Consider the following 18,543-nt stretch of genomic DNA (forward strand, 5'->3'; position numbering starts at 1 on the left):
GTCATTTATTTAGTAACGCTCAGCGGGTCCCTCACACTCTCCCCGGTATCCCCTGCCCTGCCCCCCGCTAAGCTCTCCCTCCCCCCAAACCCATTAACCCACTGTCCCCCATACATTTTCCCTCATGTTTCCCACATGTTCCCTACAGCCTCTTACACTCAGTATTCCCCTCACACAAACATAGCAGCCATGTCACACACCTACCATTATACACTTACACACATGTGCCCCCATTACTAACACTCAGTAATCCCCTCACACAAACACAGCAGCCATGTCACACACCTACCATTATACACTTACACACATGTGCCCCCATTACTCACTAACACTCAGTATTCCCCTCACACAAACATACCAGCCATGTCACACACCTACCATATATACACTTACACACATGTGCCCCCATTACTCACTAACACTCAGTATTCCCCTCACACAAACATAGCAGCCATGTCACACACCTACCATTATACACTTACACACATGTGCCCCCATTACTCACTAACACTCAGTAATCTCCTCACACAAACATAGCAGCCATGTCACACACCTACCATTATACACTTACACACATGTGCCCCCATTACTCACTAACACTCAGTATTCCCCTCAACAAACATAGCAGCCATGTCACACACCTACCATTATACACTTACACACATGTGCCCCCATTACTCACTAACACTCAGTAATCCCCTCACACAAACATAGCAGCCATGTCACACACCTACCATTATACACTTACACACATGTGCCCCCATTACTCACTAACACTCAGTAATCCCCTCACACAAACATAGCAGCCATGTCACACACCTACCATTATACACTTACACACATGTGCCCCCATTACTCACTAACACTCAGTAATCCCCTCACACAAACATAGCAGCCATGTCACACACCTACCATTATACACTTACACACATGTGCCCCCATTACACACTAACACTCAGTAATCTCCTCACACAAACATAGCAGCCATGTCACACACCTACCATTATACACTTACACACATGTGCCCCCATTACTCACTAACACTCAGTAATCCCCTCACACAAACATAGCAGCCATGTCACACACCTACCATTATACACTTACACACATGTGCCCCCATTACTCACTAACACTCAGTAATCCCCTCACACAAACATACCAGCCATGTCACACACCTACCATTATACACATTACACACTTACTACTAATGCCTATTATACAAGTAGGAGGATGATCTGCCCAGATTTGTATTATTTTTAAAAGATCTTTTGCATTACCGTCGGATCAAGCTTATCCTGAAAGGATTATTTAAAAGTACAATTTGCCCTTCAACGAAATTGACCCACAGTTTTTACAGTATGTATGTATGTATATCTTTATTTATAAAGCACTACTTATGTACGCAGCGCTGTACAGTGGAATTCATTAATACAAACAGGGGGTTAATAAGATAATGGATAAATAGAAAGTACAACAATAAATACAAGGTAAATGCAAAGAGTCAGAAACACAAGATGAAGGAGGTCCCTGCCCCGTAGAGCTTACAATCTATATGGGAGGGGGAACTTACAGACACAAATAGGCAAATATAAGTGCTGTAGGTCACAGTGGGTGACACTACAATATAAGTGCCAGTTTCCAGACCGGGTGCTGGGTGAGTGCTCCAAAGGTAGTCTTTAAGTTCCGAAAATTGTGTACATTTTGGCGTTAACTTTGTGCGTAACTTTTGAGTTACTTTTGGTAACGTGCCCAGGCCCCCTTACAGAAAAAGATTTCACAGGGGCCCGGCAGCCCTGGACATATTGTCTGGCTATTTAGAGGAAGAGGAGACTTTCTTGCACATGTTTTATTTATCAAATCTGCCATAAAGATCATTTAGGGCGAAGACACACAGGGCATTTAGTCACGGTGACTTTTTAAAAAGTTGGGGCAACTAATTTGCGCAGCAAAAAACACGCACAATTAGTTGCAGCGACTTATACAGTAACCTGTGGTGGGAAAATCGCAGCAATTAGTTGCTGTGACCGACTTTTTAAAAAATCATTACTAATCACTAATTGCCCCAGGTGTCTTTGCCCTTAAGAGAAAGTCAGGTACAGACGGTTTATAACCTGGAATGGATTGCACAAACTGTTCCCCCCCCCCTCTGTTCATGACTTGGTATGCCCCAGTTTGCTGGCTTTAGAGTTCAGCAGCTGTTTGGCATGGTGCCATCACCCAGTTCCCCCCCCCCCCTCAGTTCATGACTTGGTATGTCCCAGTTTGATGGCTTTAGAGATCAGCAGCTGTTTTATATGGTGACATCACAGGCACACGATGACATCACAATGGGAGAGAAAAGGCTTTCCCATCACATGATTAGAATACTGATCAGTCAGTCAGCAGCGCTCAGAGGGAAAGGAGGCGACTCCAGACTCTCTGAAGCAACGCAGAATGGCTAAATCTTTATTTATACTTTTCAAATTAATCTTGTTTTTATTTCTTGGATTTTCCCATTCAAAAATCAACGTTCCCGTTCCCTATGTAGCCACGTGGGTTCTGTTGAGGTATTTCTTCTCCCAAAATACAGAAGACGGGAACAGATCAGAGTGGAGACCATCATGGCTGCGTCTCGCTCTGACGTTCTATATCGGATACGTCGCGGGGAAAATGGCCGTCCCCATCAGCATCTTTGTAGTAGGTCTGTTGGCCTATTGGTGGCGCCATCGTGAGGAAGAGACGGTGCCACGGCTGAAAAAGAAAGAGACGGGAGAAATAATAGTGGTGGGTCTCGCCGTATTCCCAGCATTCCCTTGGGGGTCCCTCTCTGCATTATAATGGCTTTAGCCCTAAGGGCTTGTTCCCATTTGAGTTAACATTTAGGGGGGTATTTATCATGGGGCATTGGTTTTATCTTAGGGGCAGGTTTGTAGGGATTGGTGCCTCCCCTGTCGTTATTAATATATATATATTGTATTGTGAGGGATAAGGGGCTGCCCTGAGTGCCTGTATATATATATCTGACCATACGCCTCTCTGTCTGTCTCTCTGCAGATTCCCCAGATCTCCATGGAAGATTATTATCGGAATATCAATATGGTAAGGGACATAATACATACACAGAACCCCTCAGTGACTGCTAATATCCTTATCATTTCCAGTAGGGGGTACATTATCCCTTATAATACATGAGTGATACTCAGAGTTCCCTGTATAACTCAGCCTGCAGCCTTGTGCCTTTATATGGGCAGGGAACCCCTCAGTGACTGCTAATATCCTTATCATTTACAGTAGGGGGTACAGTATCCCTTATAATACATGAGTGATACTCAGAGTTCCCTGTATAACTCAGCCTGCAGCCTTGTGCCTTTATATGGGGGGCACAGAACCCCTCAGTGACTGCTAATATCCTTATCATTTACAGTAGGGGGTACATTATCCCTTATTATACATGAGTGATACTCAGAGTTCCCTGTATAACTCAGCCTGCAGCCTTGTGCCTTTATATGGGCAGGGAACCCCTCAGTGACTGCTAATATCCTTATCATTTACAGTAGGGGGTACATTATCCCTTATAATACATGAGTGATACTCAGAGTTCCCTGTATAACTCAGCCTGCCGCCTTGTGCCTTTATAGAGTCATTGCACACTGTGGGGGCTGCTATAATCCTTATATTCTAGCGGGGGGGTACATTTTCCCCTATATATATGAGTGCCTGTGTATAAGGTATGAGGGCGCCATGGCTAATATCTGTGTTTGAATCTGCAGCTTGTCGATAGGAAGGAAGAAGAGGACAAGCCAGAGGAGGTAAGGGACATACAGGTTATTATGGGTACAAACACCAAGTACCCAGGGAGGGGGCAGGACATAAGTGGGGGGGTTGCTAATGGGCCGGGGGGTAGTGATTGTACCCTGGGATGTTGCTAGAAGCCCCCGTGTATGAGTTAATAGGGCACTATCTCTGCCTGCCCACTAATATGCTTCTCCCTATCTCTGCAGATCTTACCAGTCGTGTGGCCTGGCATTGCCCGGATTCTGTATACGGTAAGGGGCTCATTAGATACGGCGCCACTGAGTGTTATAAATGCGCTGAATATGATCCCTAATATCTCTCTCTCTCTATCCCCAAACCTACAGGAGACGGATGAAGATACCAGAATCGATGATCTGAATAAGGTAACCCCACCCCTACATACCTGCCATTGGTTGCTTGGGTTTGAGGGCCCCTCATTAATGAGCCCCTTCTGTTGGGCACCATTGTGGGTGCTGAGCGGATTTCCAGCCCTGTCTTTATGGCGCCTTTATTTCCCCCCCAGGTTCTGGTCGAACTATGGCCGTACTTCGGGCAGTACATCAAGAACCTGCTTGTTGACTGGTACGAGCCCATGATCCGTGAGAAATGCGCGTCGTTCCGCTTTAGCCACGTCGATTTGGGCGAAAAGGTAACGAATCCCACCCTAATTATCATTCCACGGTCATGTGACCGATTCACAATGATACATAGAGCCCCCCTTATCCAACAACCTAACGCCCCGTGTTCTCCCCAGGTTCCGCTGATAACTGGTACCAGACTCCATATACGGTCGGAGAGGAAACAGGTTGTTCTGGACCTTGATTTGAGGTAAGTGTTCTGTCCAGGCCCAGTCATTGGCTGGTCTCCCTGCAGCGCTGACCCAGTCCCATAGGGATTCATATAAAATCACTATCTCTTGTTCCTTTTCCTGCAGTTATGATGGAAATGCCGCTGTGAAGATCGCCCTGGGGAGAAGATGCTTCCGAATTGGGGCAAAGCAACTAGCGGTGAGTGCTGCCCGGGCGCCACATTGCCCAGTCCCCCCCAGTTAGAGGGAACCTGCAGGCTCTGTGCGTCTTGCACTTCCCTCTTATAAATATGTTTTATTTCTTGTTTTTCAGGCTGTTGGCACACTCCGAGTGGTACTGGCCCCACTGATGGACGAGATGCCGCTCTTTGGATCCCTGACCTGGTACCTGCCCCGGCGACCGGTAAGTCATTAGCAGCGGGAGTTTCGGGCTAGGGGGGAATGTTCCATTTCCCCCCCCCTAAACTCTCGCCCCGTTCTGCCCCGAACTCTATCCCCGTTCCACCCCAAACTCTCTCCTCTTTCCACCCCAAACTCTCCTTTCCACCCCAAACTCTCTCCCAATTTCACCCTTTCCACCCCAAACTCCCTCCCCGTTCCACTCCAAACTCTCTCCCCGTTCCACTCCAAACTCTCTCCCCGTTCCACCCTTTCCACCCCAAACTTTCTCCCCTTTCCACCCCAAACTCTCTCCCCTTTCCACCCCAAACTCTCTCCCCTTTCCACCCTTAACTCTCTCCCCGTTCCACCCTTTCCACCCCAAACTCTCTCCCCGTTTCACCCTTTCCACGCCAAACTCTCTCCCCGTTCCACCCCAAACTCTCTCCCCATTCCACTCCAAACTCTCTCCCCGTTCCACCCTTTCCAGCCCAAACTGTCTTCCCCGTTCCACACTTTCCAGCCCTGTTCCACTGTTGCCCCCTTGGCAGTTACCCCTCTACCTACCCCATGGTTCTGGAGGGAAGGCAATATTTATTTCTTGCTGATTCCCTCTTCTGTTCTTCCATTCTTTAGGAGGTATTAGAGGTCAACTGGTCAGGGTTACGGCATCTGTTGAAGATCCCTGGAGTATCGTAAGTGCCCTTTCTATTCCCCTATTCTGCCCTTCATCCCACCCTGCTGCCCCCCTATAAAGCCCTATGGAACATCCCATTATGGAACTGGAGTCATTTCTTCATCCTTCTCTCTTACAGGGAGTTTTTGGGGAAAGCAGTGATGCACTGGGGCGTGGAGAACATGTTCGTCGCTCCGCACTGTATGCCAACCAAGTTACTGAAGAGCTTCCGATTGGACCGATTGTTCTTCCGAGTGACCAGGGTAAGTCGGGGAATTCCTATTGCCCACATGTAGCAATAAGCAGCGCGGGGATTCAGGTCGTTGGGACTGTAGGAGTCGGTAGCGCTGAGCTTTATATAATATTTTGTCCCTTTGCAGAATATCATTCGGGTTCATATACTGGAGGCGGAAGATCTGGTTTCGGAAGACTCAGGGATATTCTGTCCGTACGCGGTGATAAGCGGCTCCCAACAGAAAGGCAAAACGAAAGTTGCCAAGAGAAGCCGCAACCCGAGTTGGAACCAGGCGTTTGAGGTATCGCTTGCCCTTTCCTACTCATAAATACAAGTACAAATTGGGTTATGGCAGTTCTGGTGCCGGCTCAGGAAATCTAACCGCAATTCTGTTTTTCCCTTAGATGAGATTTAATGATCTGCCAATGCAGGAAATAGATATTTCCCTGTTCCACCGCGGTGTGAAGAGAGATCTGTGTTTGGGCAGGTGAGTCTATGGGGGGGTTTGGTATAAAAGGCACTAAGTCTGTCCAGGAGCAGCCAATCAGCAGGCAGCATTCACTGGTCAACTGGTTGCTATGAGTTACTGCTCCGGGGCAAACTTAGTGCCAGTTATTACATATGGGGGTATATCTTATTATTTGTAAAGCCGCCCCCATTTCCCTAGATGATAATTCAGAACATTTCCCATGAAACTGCCAGTACCCCATGGCCCCCCTATACCCCCAGGCTCCCCCTATAGTTCTGCCCCTGATTGGGCACTTATTCCCTATTGGGGCAGCATGTGAGTAGCAGGTGAATATGTTCCCATTCGCTGACTGTCTCTTTTTTCCCTGTGCCGCGTGTAGCTGGACACTGGGCGTGGAAGAGGTCATCTCCCAGAAAGCCATAGATAAGGTAGGAGTTAAAGGGGATATAAACCCCGCTGCACTGCTCAACCAAACTGTATTTATAATGAAGTTTTTATCTCATTGGGGAATTTTCTTGCACCTACAGTGGCTGCCGATTCAGAACGCGGCATCTGGGAGACTCCACGTTTTGCTTCAATGCCTCGAGCTTGCCCGGGACACTACGGAGCTGCCACAGGTATTACCCATCATCCCCTCCGATTCCCATTGGGGAATTCTCTATTGTGGCCTTTAGTGCGTCTGACCGGTCTCTTTCTTACAGGTGATGATCACTAACCGAATATCTCGGCCGACACAGATCAACAGGTTTTCCGCGGCCGTGATCTTCATCCTTGTGGAAGAGGGCAAGGATCTCAGGGTGAGTCTCTCAGCGCTTCCCCCGGCCCTTGGGTCCCTATTGTAAAGCTCAGACTTACCCTCCCCATTATAGACTGTCACCCTACCGTGTCACTCAGCAGTCTCATTCCCCAAAATGTTCTCTCGTTAATTCCAATCTGTTCCCTTCCAACAGGTGAAGAATAACGTTGGGCTTCCTACATCCCATGCAGTGGTCAAGATTGGGAAGAAATCATTCAGCGGCAAGGTACTGCCTGGGGATCCTTATATATATTCTATAGGGGGCTCCCATTGTCTTCCTTATATATATTCTATAGGAGGCTCCCAGTGTCTTCCTTATATATATTCTATAGGGGGCTCCCACTGTCTTCCTTATATATATTCTATAGGGGTCTCCCATTGTCTTTCTTATATATATTCTATAGGGGGCTCCCAGTGTCTTCCTTATATATATTCTCTAGGGGGCTCCCACTGTCTTCCTTATATATATTCTATAGGGGGCTCCCATTGTCTTCCTTATATATATTCTATAGGGGGCTCCCAGTGTCTTCCTTATATATATTCTATAGGGGGCTCCCATTGTCTCCCTTATATATATTCTATGGGGGGCTCCCATTGTCTCCCTTATATATATTCTATAGGGGGCTCCCATTGTCTCCCTTATATATATTCTATAGGGGGCTCCCATTGTCTCCCTTATATATATTCTATAGGGGAATCCCGTTGTCTTCCTTATATATATTCTATAGGGGGATCCCATTGTCTCCCTTATATATACTCTATAGGGGATCCCATTGTCTCCCTTATATATATTCTATAGTGGGCTCCCATTGTCTTCCTGATATATATTCTATAGGGGGCTCCCATTGTCTCCCTTATATATACTCTATAGGGGAATCCCGTTGTCTTCCTTATATATATATATTCTATAGGGGGCTCCCATTGTCTTCCTGATATATATTCTATAGGGGGCTCCCATTGTCTCCCTTATATATATTCTATAGGGGGCTCCCATTGTCTTCCTGATATATATTCTATAGGGGGCTCCCATTGTCTCCCTTATATATATTCTATAGGGGGCTCCCATTGTCTTCCTGATATATATTCTATAGGGGGCTCCCATTGTCTCCCTTATATATACTCTATAGGGGATCCCATTGTCTCCCTTATATATATTCTATAGGGGGCTCCCATTGTCTTCCTGATATATATTCTATAGGGGCTCCCATTGTCTCCCTTATATATATTCTATAGGGGATCCCACTGTCTTCCTTATATATATTCTATAGGGGATCCAATTGTCTCCCTTATATATATTCTATAGCGGATCCAATTGTCTCCCTTATATATATTCTATAGGGGGCTCCCATTGTCTTCCTGATATATAGTCTATAGGGGATCCCATTGTCTCCCTTATATATATTCTATAGGGGGCTCCCGTTGTCTTCCTTATATATATTCTATACATTGTGTATATTCTATAGGGGGCTCCCATTGTGTATATTCTATAGGTATGCAAGAGGAATATGGGGTCTATATATACAGTATAGGTTAGATAAGGGAAGTGAGGGGGTAAAATACTATATTTCTCTTCCCATTTCCCACCCCCAGGTATGCCGTAATACTGCGACGCCGCAATGGAGGGCAAAGTCGTCCTTCCTATTAGAGAAGCCGCATAATGAGAGCGTGAAGATAACGGTGAGTATAAGGGGCTTATTTCCCATCCCCCTGTCTCCCCTCTGCCCTGGGTGGGTTTTGCCCCTTTTGTTGCCCAGGACACTAACCCAGTATTTTGCAGGTGAAAGACAAGAACCACGGCAGCCTGGGAACTTTCACTCTGCAGCTCTCTGAGCTCCTATTGGCTGAGAATTTGACCATGGAAGGCTGGCACCAGTTGGACGCAGCTTTCCCGCAGGGTTCTGTTTGGATTCGCTTTGAGTTGAGGGTAAGTGAAAGCCGTTCCCCAATCAGTTTAGCTGTGCAGTGATATTGGGGTTGTTTGTGGGTTCCCCAAATGCTTAGCCGGTGCTGACCCGTTCTTCTCTCTTCTTCGTAGGTTTTGGTCCCGCCCAAAGAAGTTGAGTCTTTAAATGACTCCTAATGACCAAAACTGCCCTGTCGGCCTAAAAAGAAGACAGTAGGACATCTAGGAAGAGTGGGGCATCTGGGGCAGTGGGGCAGAGTCAGGACTGAGAGGTGCAGGGGTGGGTGGGTGGGAGGCCCCAATAAGAAGCTGCCAATGGGGCCTGATGGGGTCTACAGTATGGATATGACTGTTCCCCATGGATACATCTCTGCCCCATGGATACGACTCTGCCCCATGGATACGTCTCTGCCCCATGGATACGACTCTGCCCCATGGATACGTCTCTGCCCCATGGATACGTCTCTGCCCCATGGATACGTCTCTGCCCCATGGATACGTCTCTGCCCCATGGATACGTCTCTGCCCCATGGATACGACTCTGCCGATACTGCTCAGTCAGATACAGAACTGATTTTTGTCAACATAACTTGTATTTTAATGACCTATTTATAAACAATAAAACTAATTATTAATAAACATAGAGATTCAGCTCTTAATGTTGCCAGAGTCCTTTTCTGCCCTTGGTTAGGTGCCACCTTAGGTGCTACACCCCTAATAGGTATTATTTGGTGAAGTCCCTTACCCTGCCTCATGTCAGAATTGGCACCGCCAGTTTTATTGTCATAGAAATAGATGTGTTATTGTGTAACAGAGCTGTCTGTAGGGGTTATACACATCCAGATATATAGGAACATCGGGGTAACAGTCACCCCGCTATAGTTCCAGGGGTACCCAGGGCACAAATAAGCACTCACCCCAAATCCCCCCCTAACTGGCCTTCAGGCTGGGCCCCCTTAGCCCATAACAAGGTTACAGATATATAGAAACATTGGGGTAACAGTCACCCCGCTATAGTTCCAGGGGTACCCAGGGCACAAATAAGCACTCACCCCAAATCCCCCCAACTGGCCTTCAGGCTGGGCCCCCTTAGCCCATAACAAGGTTACAGATATATAGAAACATTGGGGTAACAGTCACCCTGCTATAGTTCCAGGGGTACCCAGGGCACAAATAAGCACTCACCCCAAATCCCCCCCAACTGGCCTTCAGGCTGGGCCCCCTTAGCCCATAACAAGGTTACAGATATATAGAAACATTGGGGTAACAGTCACCCCGCTATAGTTCCAGGGGTACCCAGGGCACAAATAAGCACTCACCCCAAATCCCCCCCAACTGGCCTTCAGGCTGGGCCCCCTTAGCCCATAACAAGGTTACAGATATATAGAAACATTGGGGTAACAGTCACCCCGCTATAGTTCCAGGGGTACCCAGGGCACAAATAAGCACTCACCCCAAATCCCCCCCTAACTGGCCTTCAGGCTGGGCCCCCTTAGCCCATAACAAGGTTACAGATATATAGAAACATTGGGGTAACAGTCACCCTGCTATAGTTCCAGGGGTACCCAGGGCACAAATAAGCACTCACCCCAAATCCCCCCTAACTGGCCTTCAGGCTGGGCCCCCTTAGCCCATAACAAGGTTACAGATATATAGAAACATTGGGGTAACAGTCACCCCGCTATAGTTCCAGGGGTACCCAGGGCACAAATAAGCACTCACCCCAAATCCCCCCTAACTGGCCTTCAGGCTGGGCCCCCTTAGCCCATAACAAGGTTACAGATATATATAGAAACATTGGGGTAACAGTCACCCCGCTATAGTTCCAGGGGTACCCAGGGCACAAATAAGCACTCACCCCAAATCCCCCCTAACTGGCCTTCAGGCTGGGCCCCCTTAGCCCATAACAAGGTTACAGATATATAGAAACATTGGGGTAACAGTCACCCCGCTATAGTTCCAGGGGTACCCAGGGCACAAATAAGCACTCACCCCAAATCCCCCCCTAACTGGCCTTCAGGCTGGGCCCCCTTAGCCCATAACAAGGTTACAGATATATAGAAACATTGGGGTAACAGTCACCCCGCTATAGTTCCAGGGGTACCCAGGGCACAAATAAGCACTCACCCCAAATCCCCCCCTAACTGGCCTTCAGGCTGGGCCCCCTTAGCCCATAACAAGGTTACAGATATATAGAAACATTGGGGTAACAGTCACCCCGCTATAGTTCCAGGGGTACCCAGGGCACAAATACACACTCACCCCAAATCCCCCCCTAACTGGCCTTCAGGCTGGGCCCCCTTAGCCCATAACAAGGTTACAGATATATAGAAACATTGGGGTAACAGTCACCCCGCTATAGTTCCAGGGGTACCCAGGGCACAAATAAGCACTCACCCCAAATCCCCCCTAACTGGCCTTCAGGCTGGGCCCCCTTAGCCCATAACAAGGTTACAGATATATAGAAACATTGGGGTAACAATCACCCCGCTATAGTTCCAGGGGTTCCAGTTAAGGGGGTAAATATGCACAAAACTCAATCAGATCTCTATACAGGGGCTCCTTCTATTTTCTCACTGGATAAATCTTATCACCTGGAAACAATGTTCTACGTAAATACAAAAGCCGTTTTCCAAACACTGAGGGAGATTATGGTTGTTCTTATCTTGCCCTTTCCAAACACATTCCGACAGAACATTGCAGTGATCATTATACGCTGCGAACAGAGCGTTCCCATTGCTGCTTCCCAGGATGGAGAATGTCCTTGTCTGTACAAAGGCACTAACTCTGTAACATAAATTGCCTTTGTAGTTAATAGTATTAGGCATAAAGCTGAAGCTTTGTGGGAGGTAGTGTAGGTATTATATTGTATTTATACATATGGGTAGGGGGTGCCATAGTGTTTCCCTTAGACAGTACAGTATGGGGGTACAGCTTATTGTGTGCCCAGAACATTCCCTCTCTGTATATTTGTATTTATACATATGGGTAGGGGGTGCCATAGTGTTTCCCTTAGACAGTACAGTATGGGGGTACAGCTTATTGTGTGCCCAGAACATTCCCTCTCTGTATATTTGTATTTATACATATGGGTAGGGGGTGCCATAGTGTTTCCCTTAGACAGTACAGTATGGGGGTACAGCTTATTGTGTGCCCAGAACATTCCTTCTCTGTATATTTGTATTTATACATATGGGTAGGGGGTGCCATAGTGTTTCCCTTAGACAGTACAGTATGGGGGTACAGCTTATTGTGTGCCCAGAACATTCCTTCTCTGTATATTTGTATTTATACATATGGGTAGGAGGTGCCATAGTGTTTCCCTTAGACAGTACAGTATGGGGGTACAGCTTATTGTGTGCCCAGAACATTCCCTCTCTGTATATTTGTATTTTTACATATGGGTAGGGGGTGCCATAGTGTTTCCCTTAGACAGTACAGTATGGGGGTACAGCTTATTGTGTGCCCAGAACATTCCCTCTCTGTATATTTGTATTTATACATATGGGTAGGGGGTGCCATAGTGTTTCCCTTAGACAGTACAGTATGGGGGTACAGCTTATTGTGTGCCCAGAACATTCCTTCTCTGTATATTTGTATTTATACATATGGGTAGGGGGTGCCATAGTGTTTCCCTTAGACAGTACAGTATGGGGGTACAGCTTATTGTGTGCCCAGAACATTCCTTCTCTGTATATTTGTATTTATACATATGGGTAGGAGGTGCCATAGTGTTTCCCTTAGACAGTACAGTATGGGGGTACAGCTTATTGTGTGCCCAGAACATTCCCTCTCTGTATATTTGTATTTTTACATATGGGTAGGGGGTGCCATAGTGTTTCCCTTAGACAGTACAGTATGGGGGTACAGCTTATTGTGTGCCCAGAACATTCCCTCTCTGTATATTTGTATTCATACATAGGAGAAAGTTGGACCTATTTCAGCTGCTCCAGATGAATCCATTTAATAATAATGAATGCAGTTTATGTATCGGGACCTTTGCAGTGAGTAACACATGCATTTACATTCAGTTTCTCGGCTAATGGATATCTCGGTAACCTCTGACCATCTTGTTGCTTATTAATGAAGGAGGGGTCATGGGGCCAAAGTGAGAGGTTTCTCACCGACGTCATGGTTCCTGGTAAGAGGAGTTTTGCTGTTACTGAAGCAGCTGAAGTTCTACCATCAGGATGCAGAGCAGAGAGAGCGGCAGTTTCACTCTGCATTTACTAAGATAGAGGGACACCTAAAACATTGACAAATATCTTAAGGAACCTCAACATGTCTTGAAGTAGGTCTAAAGACATAGAAACATTGACAAATGTCTTGAGGAACCTCAACATATGTCCTGAAGTAGGTGTAAGGACACCAAAACATTGACTAATGTCTTGAGGAACATCAAAATGTATGTTAAAGTAGGTGTAAGGACACTAAAACATTGTCTTGAAGAACCTCAACATGTGCTTTAAAGTGGGTGTAAGGACACCAAAAGATCGACAGATATCTTAAGGAACCTCAACATGTCTTGAATTAGGTGTAAAGACACAGAAACATTGAAAGATGTCTTGAGGAACATCAAAATGTGTCTTAAAGTAGGTGTAAGGACACTGAAACATTAAAAATGTCTTAAGGAATCTCAACACATCTTGAAGTAGGAGTAAAGACACAGAAACATCAACAAATGTCTTGAGAAACCTTAACATGTGCTTTAAAGTGTGTGTAAGGACACCAAAACATTGACAAATTCCTTGAGGAACCTCAACATGTGTCCTGAAGTAGGCATAAGGACACAGAAACATTGATGAATATCTTGAGGAACCCCAACATGTCTCAAATTAGGTGTAAAGAGGAACCTCTGCCATCAGTGTCAATGTGTCTGTGTCTTTACACCTAATTCAAGACATGTTGAGGTTCCTTAAGATATTTGTCAATGTTTCGGTCGATGTTTCAGTGTCCTTACACCTACATTAAGATACATTTTGATGTTCCTCAAGACAGTCAATGGTTTGGTGACCTTACACCTACTTCAGGACACATGTTGTGGTTCCTCAAGACATTTGTCGATGTTTCTGTGACTTTACACCTACTTCAAGACATGTTGAAGTTCCTCAAGATATTTGTTTATGTTTCAGTGTCTTATGTCTTTGCACCTAATTCAAGAAATGTGTTGAGGTTCCTCAGGGAATCTGTCAATGTTTTGGTGTCCTTACACCCACGTTAAGACACATGTTGAGGTTCCTCAAGACATCTGTTAATGTTTCAGTCTCCTTATGCTACTTTAAGGCACATTGTGATGTTCCTCAAGAAATTTGCCAAGGGTTTGTTGTCTTTACACCTACTTCAGGACACATGTTGAGGTTCCTCAAGACATTTGTCGATGTTTCTATATCTTTATACCTACTTCAAAATCTTTGAAGAAATCTGTTTCCTTATACCCACTTCACGACATATGTTGAAGTGCTTCAAGTGATTTGTCGATGTTTCTATGTCTTTACTCCTACTTCAAGACATGTTGAGGTTCCTCAAGACATCTGTTAATGTTTTAGTGTCTTTACAGCACATTTTGAAGTTCCTCAAGAAATTTGCCAATGTTTTGGTGTCTTTGTACCTACTTCAACAGCTGCTGAGGTTCCTCAAGAAATCTGATTCCTTACACCCACTTTAAGACACATGTTGAAGTTCCTCAAGTCATTTGTCAATGTTTAGTGTGCTTACATATACTTTCAGACACATTTTGATGTTTCTCAAGACATTTATCAATGTTTTGATGTTAAACCAACTTCAAGACGTGTTGAGGTTCTGTTTTGGTGTCCTTACACCAACTTTAAGACACTTGTTGAGGTTCCTTAAGACATTTGTCAATATTTTTGTGTCTTTACAACTACTTTAATACAAATGTTGATGTTCCTCAAGACATTGGTCATGTTTTGGTGTTGTTATACTTACTTCAAGATATATGTTGAGGTTCCTCAAGGAATCTGTCAATGTTTTGGTGTCCATACACCCAATTTAAGACATGTTGAGGTTCCTCAAGACATTTGTCAATGTTTCGGTGTTGTCACACCTACTTCAAGACATGTTGAGGTTCCTCAAGGAATCAGTCAATGTTTTGGTGTCCATACACCCACTTTAAGACATGTTGAGGTTCCTCAAGACATTTGTCAATGTTTCAGTGTCCTTACACCTACTTCAAGATATGTTTTTAGGTTCCTTGGGTAATCTGTCAATGTTTCGGTGTCCTTACACCCACTTTAAGACCCCTGTTGAAGTTCCTCAAGTAAGAACCTCAACACATGTCTTGAATTAGGTGTAAAGACACCAAAACATTGGCAAATGTCTTGAGGAACATCAAAATGTGTCCTAAAGTAGGCATAAGGACACTGAAACATCAACAAATGTCTTGAGGAACCTCAACATTTGTCTTAAAGTAGGTGTAAAGACATAGAAACATCAACAAATGACTTGAGGAACATCAAAATGTGTCTTGAAGTGGGTGTAAGAACACTTAAACCTTAACATATGGCTTGAGGAACCTGTTAGGAAACCTAAACATTACCTATGATTTCATCATGTATCTAGTTACCCATGGCCACCCTTGCCTTTAGTCAAAACTAAACGTTGATGTCTTGAAGAAGGTGTTAGCACATCACAGCAACATATGTGGTGAAGAACATGTGAGGAAGCCATGTTTCTCTTACGTTTTAGGACCTTCAGAAAGTTGTTAAGACATCAGAATGTTGAAATATGTCTGAAGGTTTAAGGGCACTGGAACATCCTGAGGGAGGCGGGGCATGGAAGCTTCAATGTGTTTATTGACACTAAAACATCAACCTTTGTCTTGAAGAAGATGATGGGAAAGTGAAACGTTGAATGTGTCTGTCTGTCCCTTTCCCTTCCCTGCACTGCTGGTTCTGACTCCTGATACAACTCCCCAATACCCATTCATTCCTCATTCTCACTGGGTTTATAGTTATGTGTAACTGTCACTGTGTCTGTCCCTTTCCCTTCCCTGCACTGCTGGTTCTGACTCCTGATACAACTCCCCAATATCCATTCATTCCTCATTCTCACTGGGTTTATAGTTATGTGTAACTGTCACTGTGTCTGTCCCTTTCCCTTCCCTGCACTGCTGGTTCTGACTCCTGATACAACTCCCCAATACCCATTCATCCCTCATTCTCACTGGGTTTATAGTTATGTGTAACTGTCACTGTGTCTGTCCCTTTCCCTTCTCTGCACTGCTGGTTCTGACTCCTGATACAACTCCCCAATATCCATTCATCCCTCATTCTCACTGGGTTTATAGTTATGTGTAACTGTCACTGTGTCTGTCCCTTTCCCTTCCCTGCACTGCTGGTTCTGACTCCTGATACAACTCCCCAATATCCATTCATCCCTCATTCTCACTGGGTTTATAGTTATGTGTAACTGTCACTGTGTCTGTCCCTTTCCCTTCCCTGCACTGCTGGTTCTGACTCCTGATACAACTCCCCAATATCCATTCATTCCTCATTCTCACTGGGTTTATAGTTATGTGTAACTGTCACTGTGTCTGTCCCTTTCCCTTCCCTGCACTGCTGGTTCTGACTCCTGATACAACTCCCCAATATCCATTCATTCCTCATTCTCACTGGGTTTATAGTTATGTGTAAAGGTGGCCATACACGGACCGATTTTTTACTTACAAACGACCGATTCCCGAACGATCCGATGCTATCGTTAAGTTATCGTATAGTTGGTGGTGTACGAACGATCGTCAGCCCACTAAACGAGCCGACATTATCGTCCCCAAAATCGATCGGCCAGGTTTAAAAATTTTGGTCGTTTAACGATAAAATCTGTCAGTTGGTGTGAGTGTCAGACATTTGTCTTTCAACGATTGTTCTCTGCGCATGTCACGATTGCCAGCAACGACATCGATCGTACGTAGATGTACGATCGTAGGTATTTTACGATAATGATGCGACAAAATCTTTCCCGAATTATCGTTGCCCGTGGATGGCATATCGTATGGGAACTCGATCGCCATACGATCGTTTGTCGATATAATCGTTCATCGCACAACGAGCGAAATCGCCTCGTGTATGGCCACCTTAACTGTCACTGTGTCTGTCCCTTTCCCTTCCCTGCACTGCCTGGTTCTGACTCCTGATACAACTCCCAATACCCATCCCTCATTCCCTCCATTCCTCACTGGGGTTATTAGTTATGTGTAACGTCACCCGGTGTCTGTCCCTTTCCCTCCCTGCACTGCTGGTTCCTGACTCCTGAATCAACTCCCCATACCCATCTCATTCCTCATTCTCCACTGGCGGTTTATAGGTATGTGTAACTGTCACTGTGTCTGTCCCTATCCCCTTCCCGCACAATGCTGGTTCTGCCACGAGAGATCCACCGAGGATATAACTGCAGTTTCCAAGCTACAAATTTCATGAGTCGCATACCAGGACGCACTGATAAACAAATGACTTCTGGTGAGATTGTTTCTCTCTATTGGTTATTAGCATTGGCCTCGTTTCTATTGATCCTGAGATATTACCAGCGATTATCACTGGGACAATTTAATAAAGATCCCAGTGATTGGGTTACGGAGTCAGAATGGTGATTGCACCGTGTGTCTCTGCATAAAGCAACCTGCCTTGGCTAATCAGCCACTTGATTTGCAGCTAATGGGACTCATATATTTCAATAATAATTTCCTTCACTCTTAACCCCTTCCTGTCTGCAAGACATATTTATTTAATGTATTTTACTGACCTGAAACAAAGGGAAAGGTCAGAGATTAATCAGAGTCATCCGTACGGATGACTCTGATTAATCTCTGACCTTTCCCTTTGTTTCAGTGCAGTAAAATACATTAAATAAATATGTCTTGCAGACAGGAAGGGGTTAAGAGTGAAGGAAATTATTATTGAAATATATGAGTCCCATTAGCTGCAAATCAAGTGGCTGATTAGCCAAGGCAGGTTGCTTTATGGCAGAGACACACGGTGCAATCACCATTCTGACTCCGTAACCCAATCACTGGGATCTTTATTAAATTGTCCCAGTGATAATCGCTGGTAATATCTCAGGATCAATAGAAACGAGGCCCAATGCTAATAACCAATAGAGAGAAACAATCTCACCAGAAGTCATTTGTTTATCAGTGCGTCCTGGTATGCGACTCATGAAATTTTGTAGCTTGGAAACTGCAGTTATATCCTGGGTGGGTAAAGCAGGGAGTTTATATGGACATGGGTTATGCCTCACAGGAAGAATATTCTATTTCGAAAGTCTCTTTTCTGAGATATTCCATCACCAAAGTAGGGCAAGATGGGGACAGTATGGCAAGATGGGGACACTCAGTAGGGCAAGATGGGGACAGTAGGGCAAGATGTGGACAGTAGGACAAGATGGAGACAGTAGGGCAAGATGGGGACAATAGGGCAAGATGTGGACAGTAGGACAAGATGTGGACAGTAGGACAAGATGGAGACAGTAGGACAAGGTGGAGACAGTAGG

At 45.3% G+C, this 18,543-nt stretch overlaps 1 protein-coding gene across 4 annotated transcripts; it reads left to right on the top strand.

The window, feature by feature from the left end:
* Window positions 1-1,734: 1,734 nt before the first annotated feature.
* Window positions 1,735-9,698, top strand: LOC116409673 (extended synaptotagmin-1-like). Of its 4 annotated transcripts, none has more exons than XM_031898486.1 (18): window positions 1,735-2,763; window positions 3,034-3,078; window positions 3,750-3,788; window positions 3,981-4,157; window positions 4,298-4,602; window positions 4,709-4,781; window positions 4,896-4,985; window positions 5,597-5,655; window positions 5,776-5,899; window positions 6,017-6,172; window positions 6,276-6,358; window positions 6,720-6,768; window positions 6,868-6,957; window positions 7,042-7,137; window positions 7,291-7,362; window positions 8,727-8,813; window positions 8,914-9,060; window positions 9,172-9,698. In XM_031898486.1, exons 1-18 carry the CDS (start codon window positions 2,434-2,436, stop codon window positions 9,214-9,216), a joined length of 2,067 nt encoding a protein of 688 aa, XP_031754346.1. In that variant the 5' UTR covers window positions 1,735-2,433; the 3' UTR covers window positions 9,217-9,698. The 4 variants fall into 4 exon arrangements, with proteins under 4 accessions (XP_031754346.1, XP_031754347.1, XP_031754345.1 ...); XM_031898487.1 differs by having other exon boundaries at window positions 4,298-4,423; window positions 4,529-4,602; window positions 6,720-6,957; XM_031898485.1 differs by having other exon boundaries at window positions 3,981-4,025; window positions 4,119-4,157; window positions 6,720-6,957.
* The last annotated feature ends 8,845 nt before the right edge of the window (window positions 9,699-18,543 follow it).

Source organism: Xenopus tropicalis, chromosome 3, assembly GCF_000004195.4.
Source record: "Xenopus tropicalis strain Nigerian chromosome 3, UCB_Xtro_10.0, whole genome shotgun sequence".
NCBI lineage: Eukaryota > Metazoa > Chordata > Amphibia > Anura > Pipidae > Xenopus > Xenopus tropicalis.

What these genes read in the sequence shown, in the direction of transcription:
- LOC116409673 (XM_031898484.1), top strand. Translation starts at nt 2,434, where the DNA reads ATGGCTAAATCTTTATTTATACTTTTCAAATTAATCTTGTTTTTATTT. An exon ending in AAGAGGACAAGCCAGAGGAG is followed by an intron (nt 3,789 to 3,980) that starts GTAAGGGACATA and finishes CTATCTCTGCAG; the next exon opens with ATCTTACCAGTCGTGTGGCC. An exon ending in ACACTACGGAGCTGCCACAG is followed by an intron (nt 6,958 to 7,041) that starts GTATTACCCATC and finishes TCTTTCTTACAG; the next exon opens with GTGATGATCACTAACCGAAT.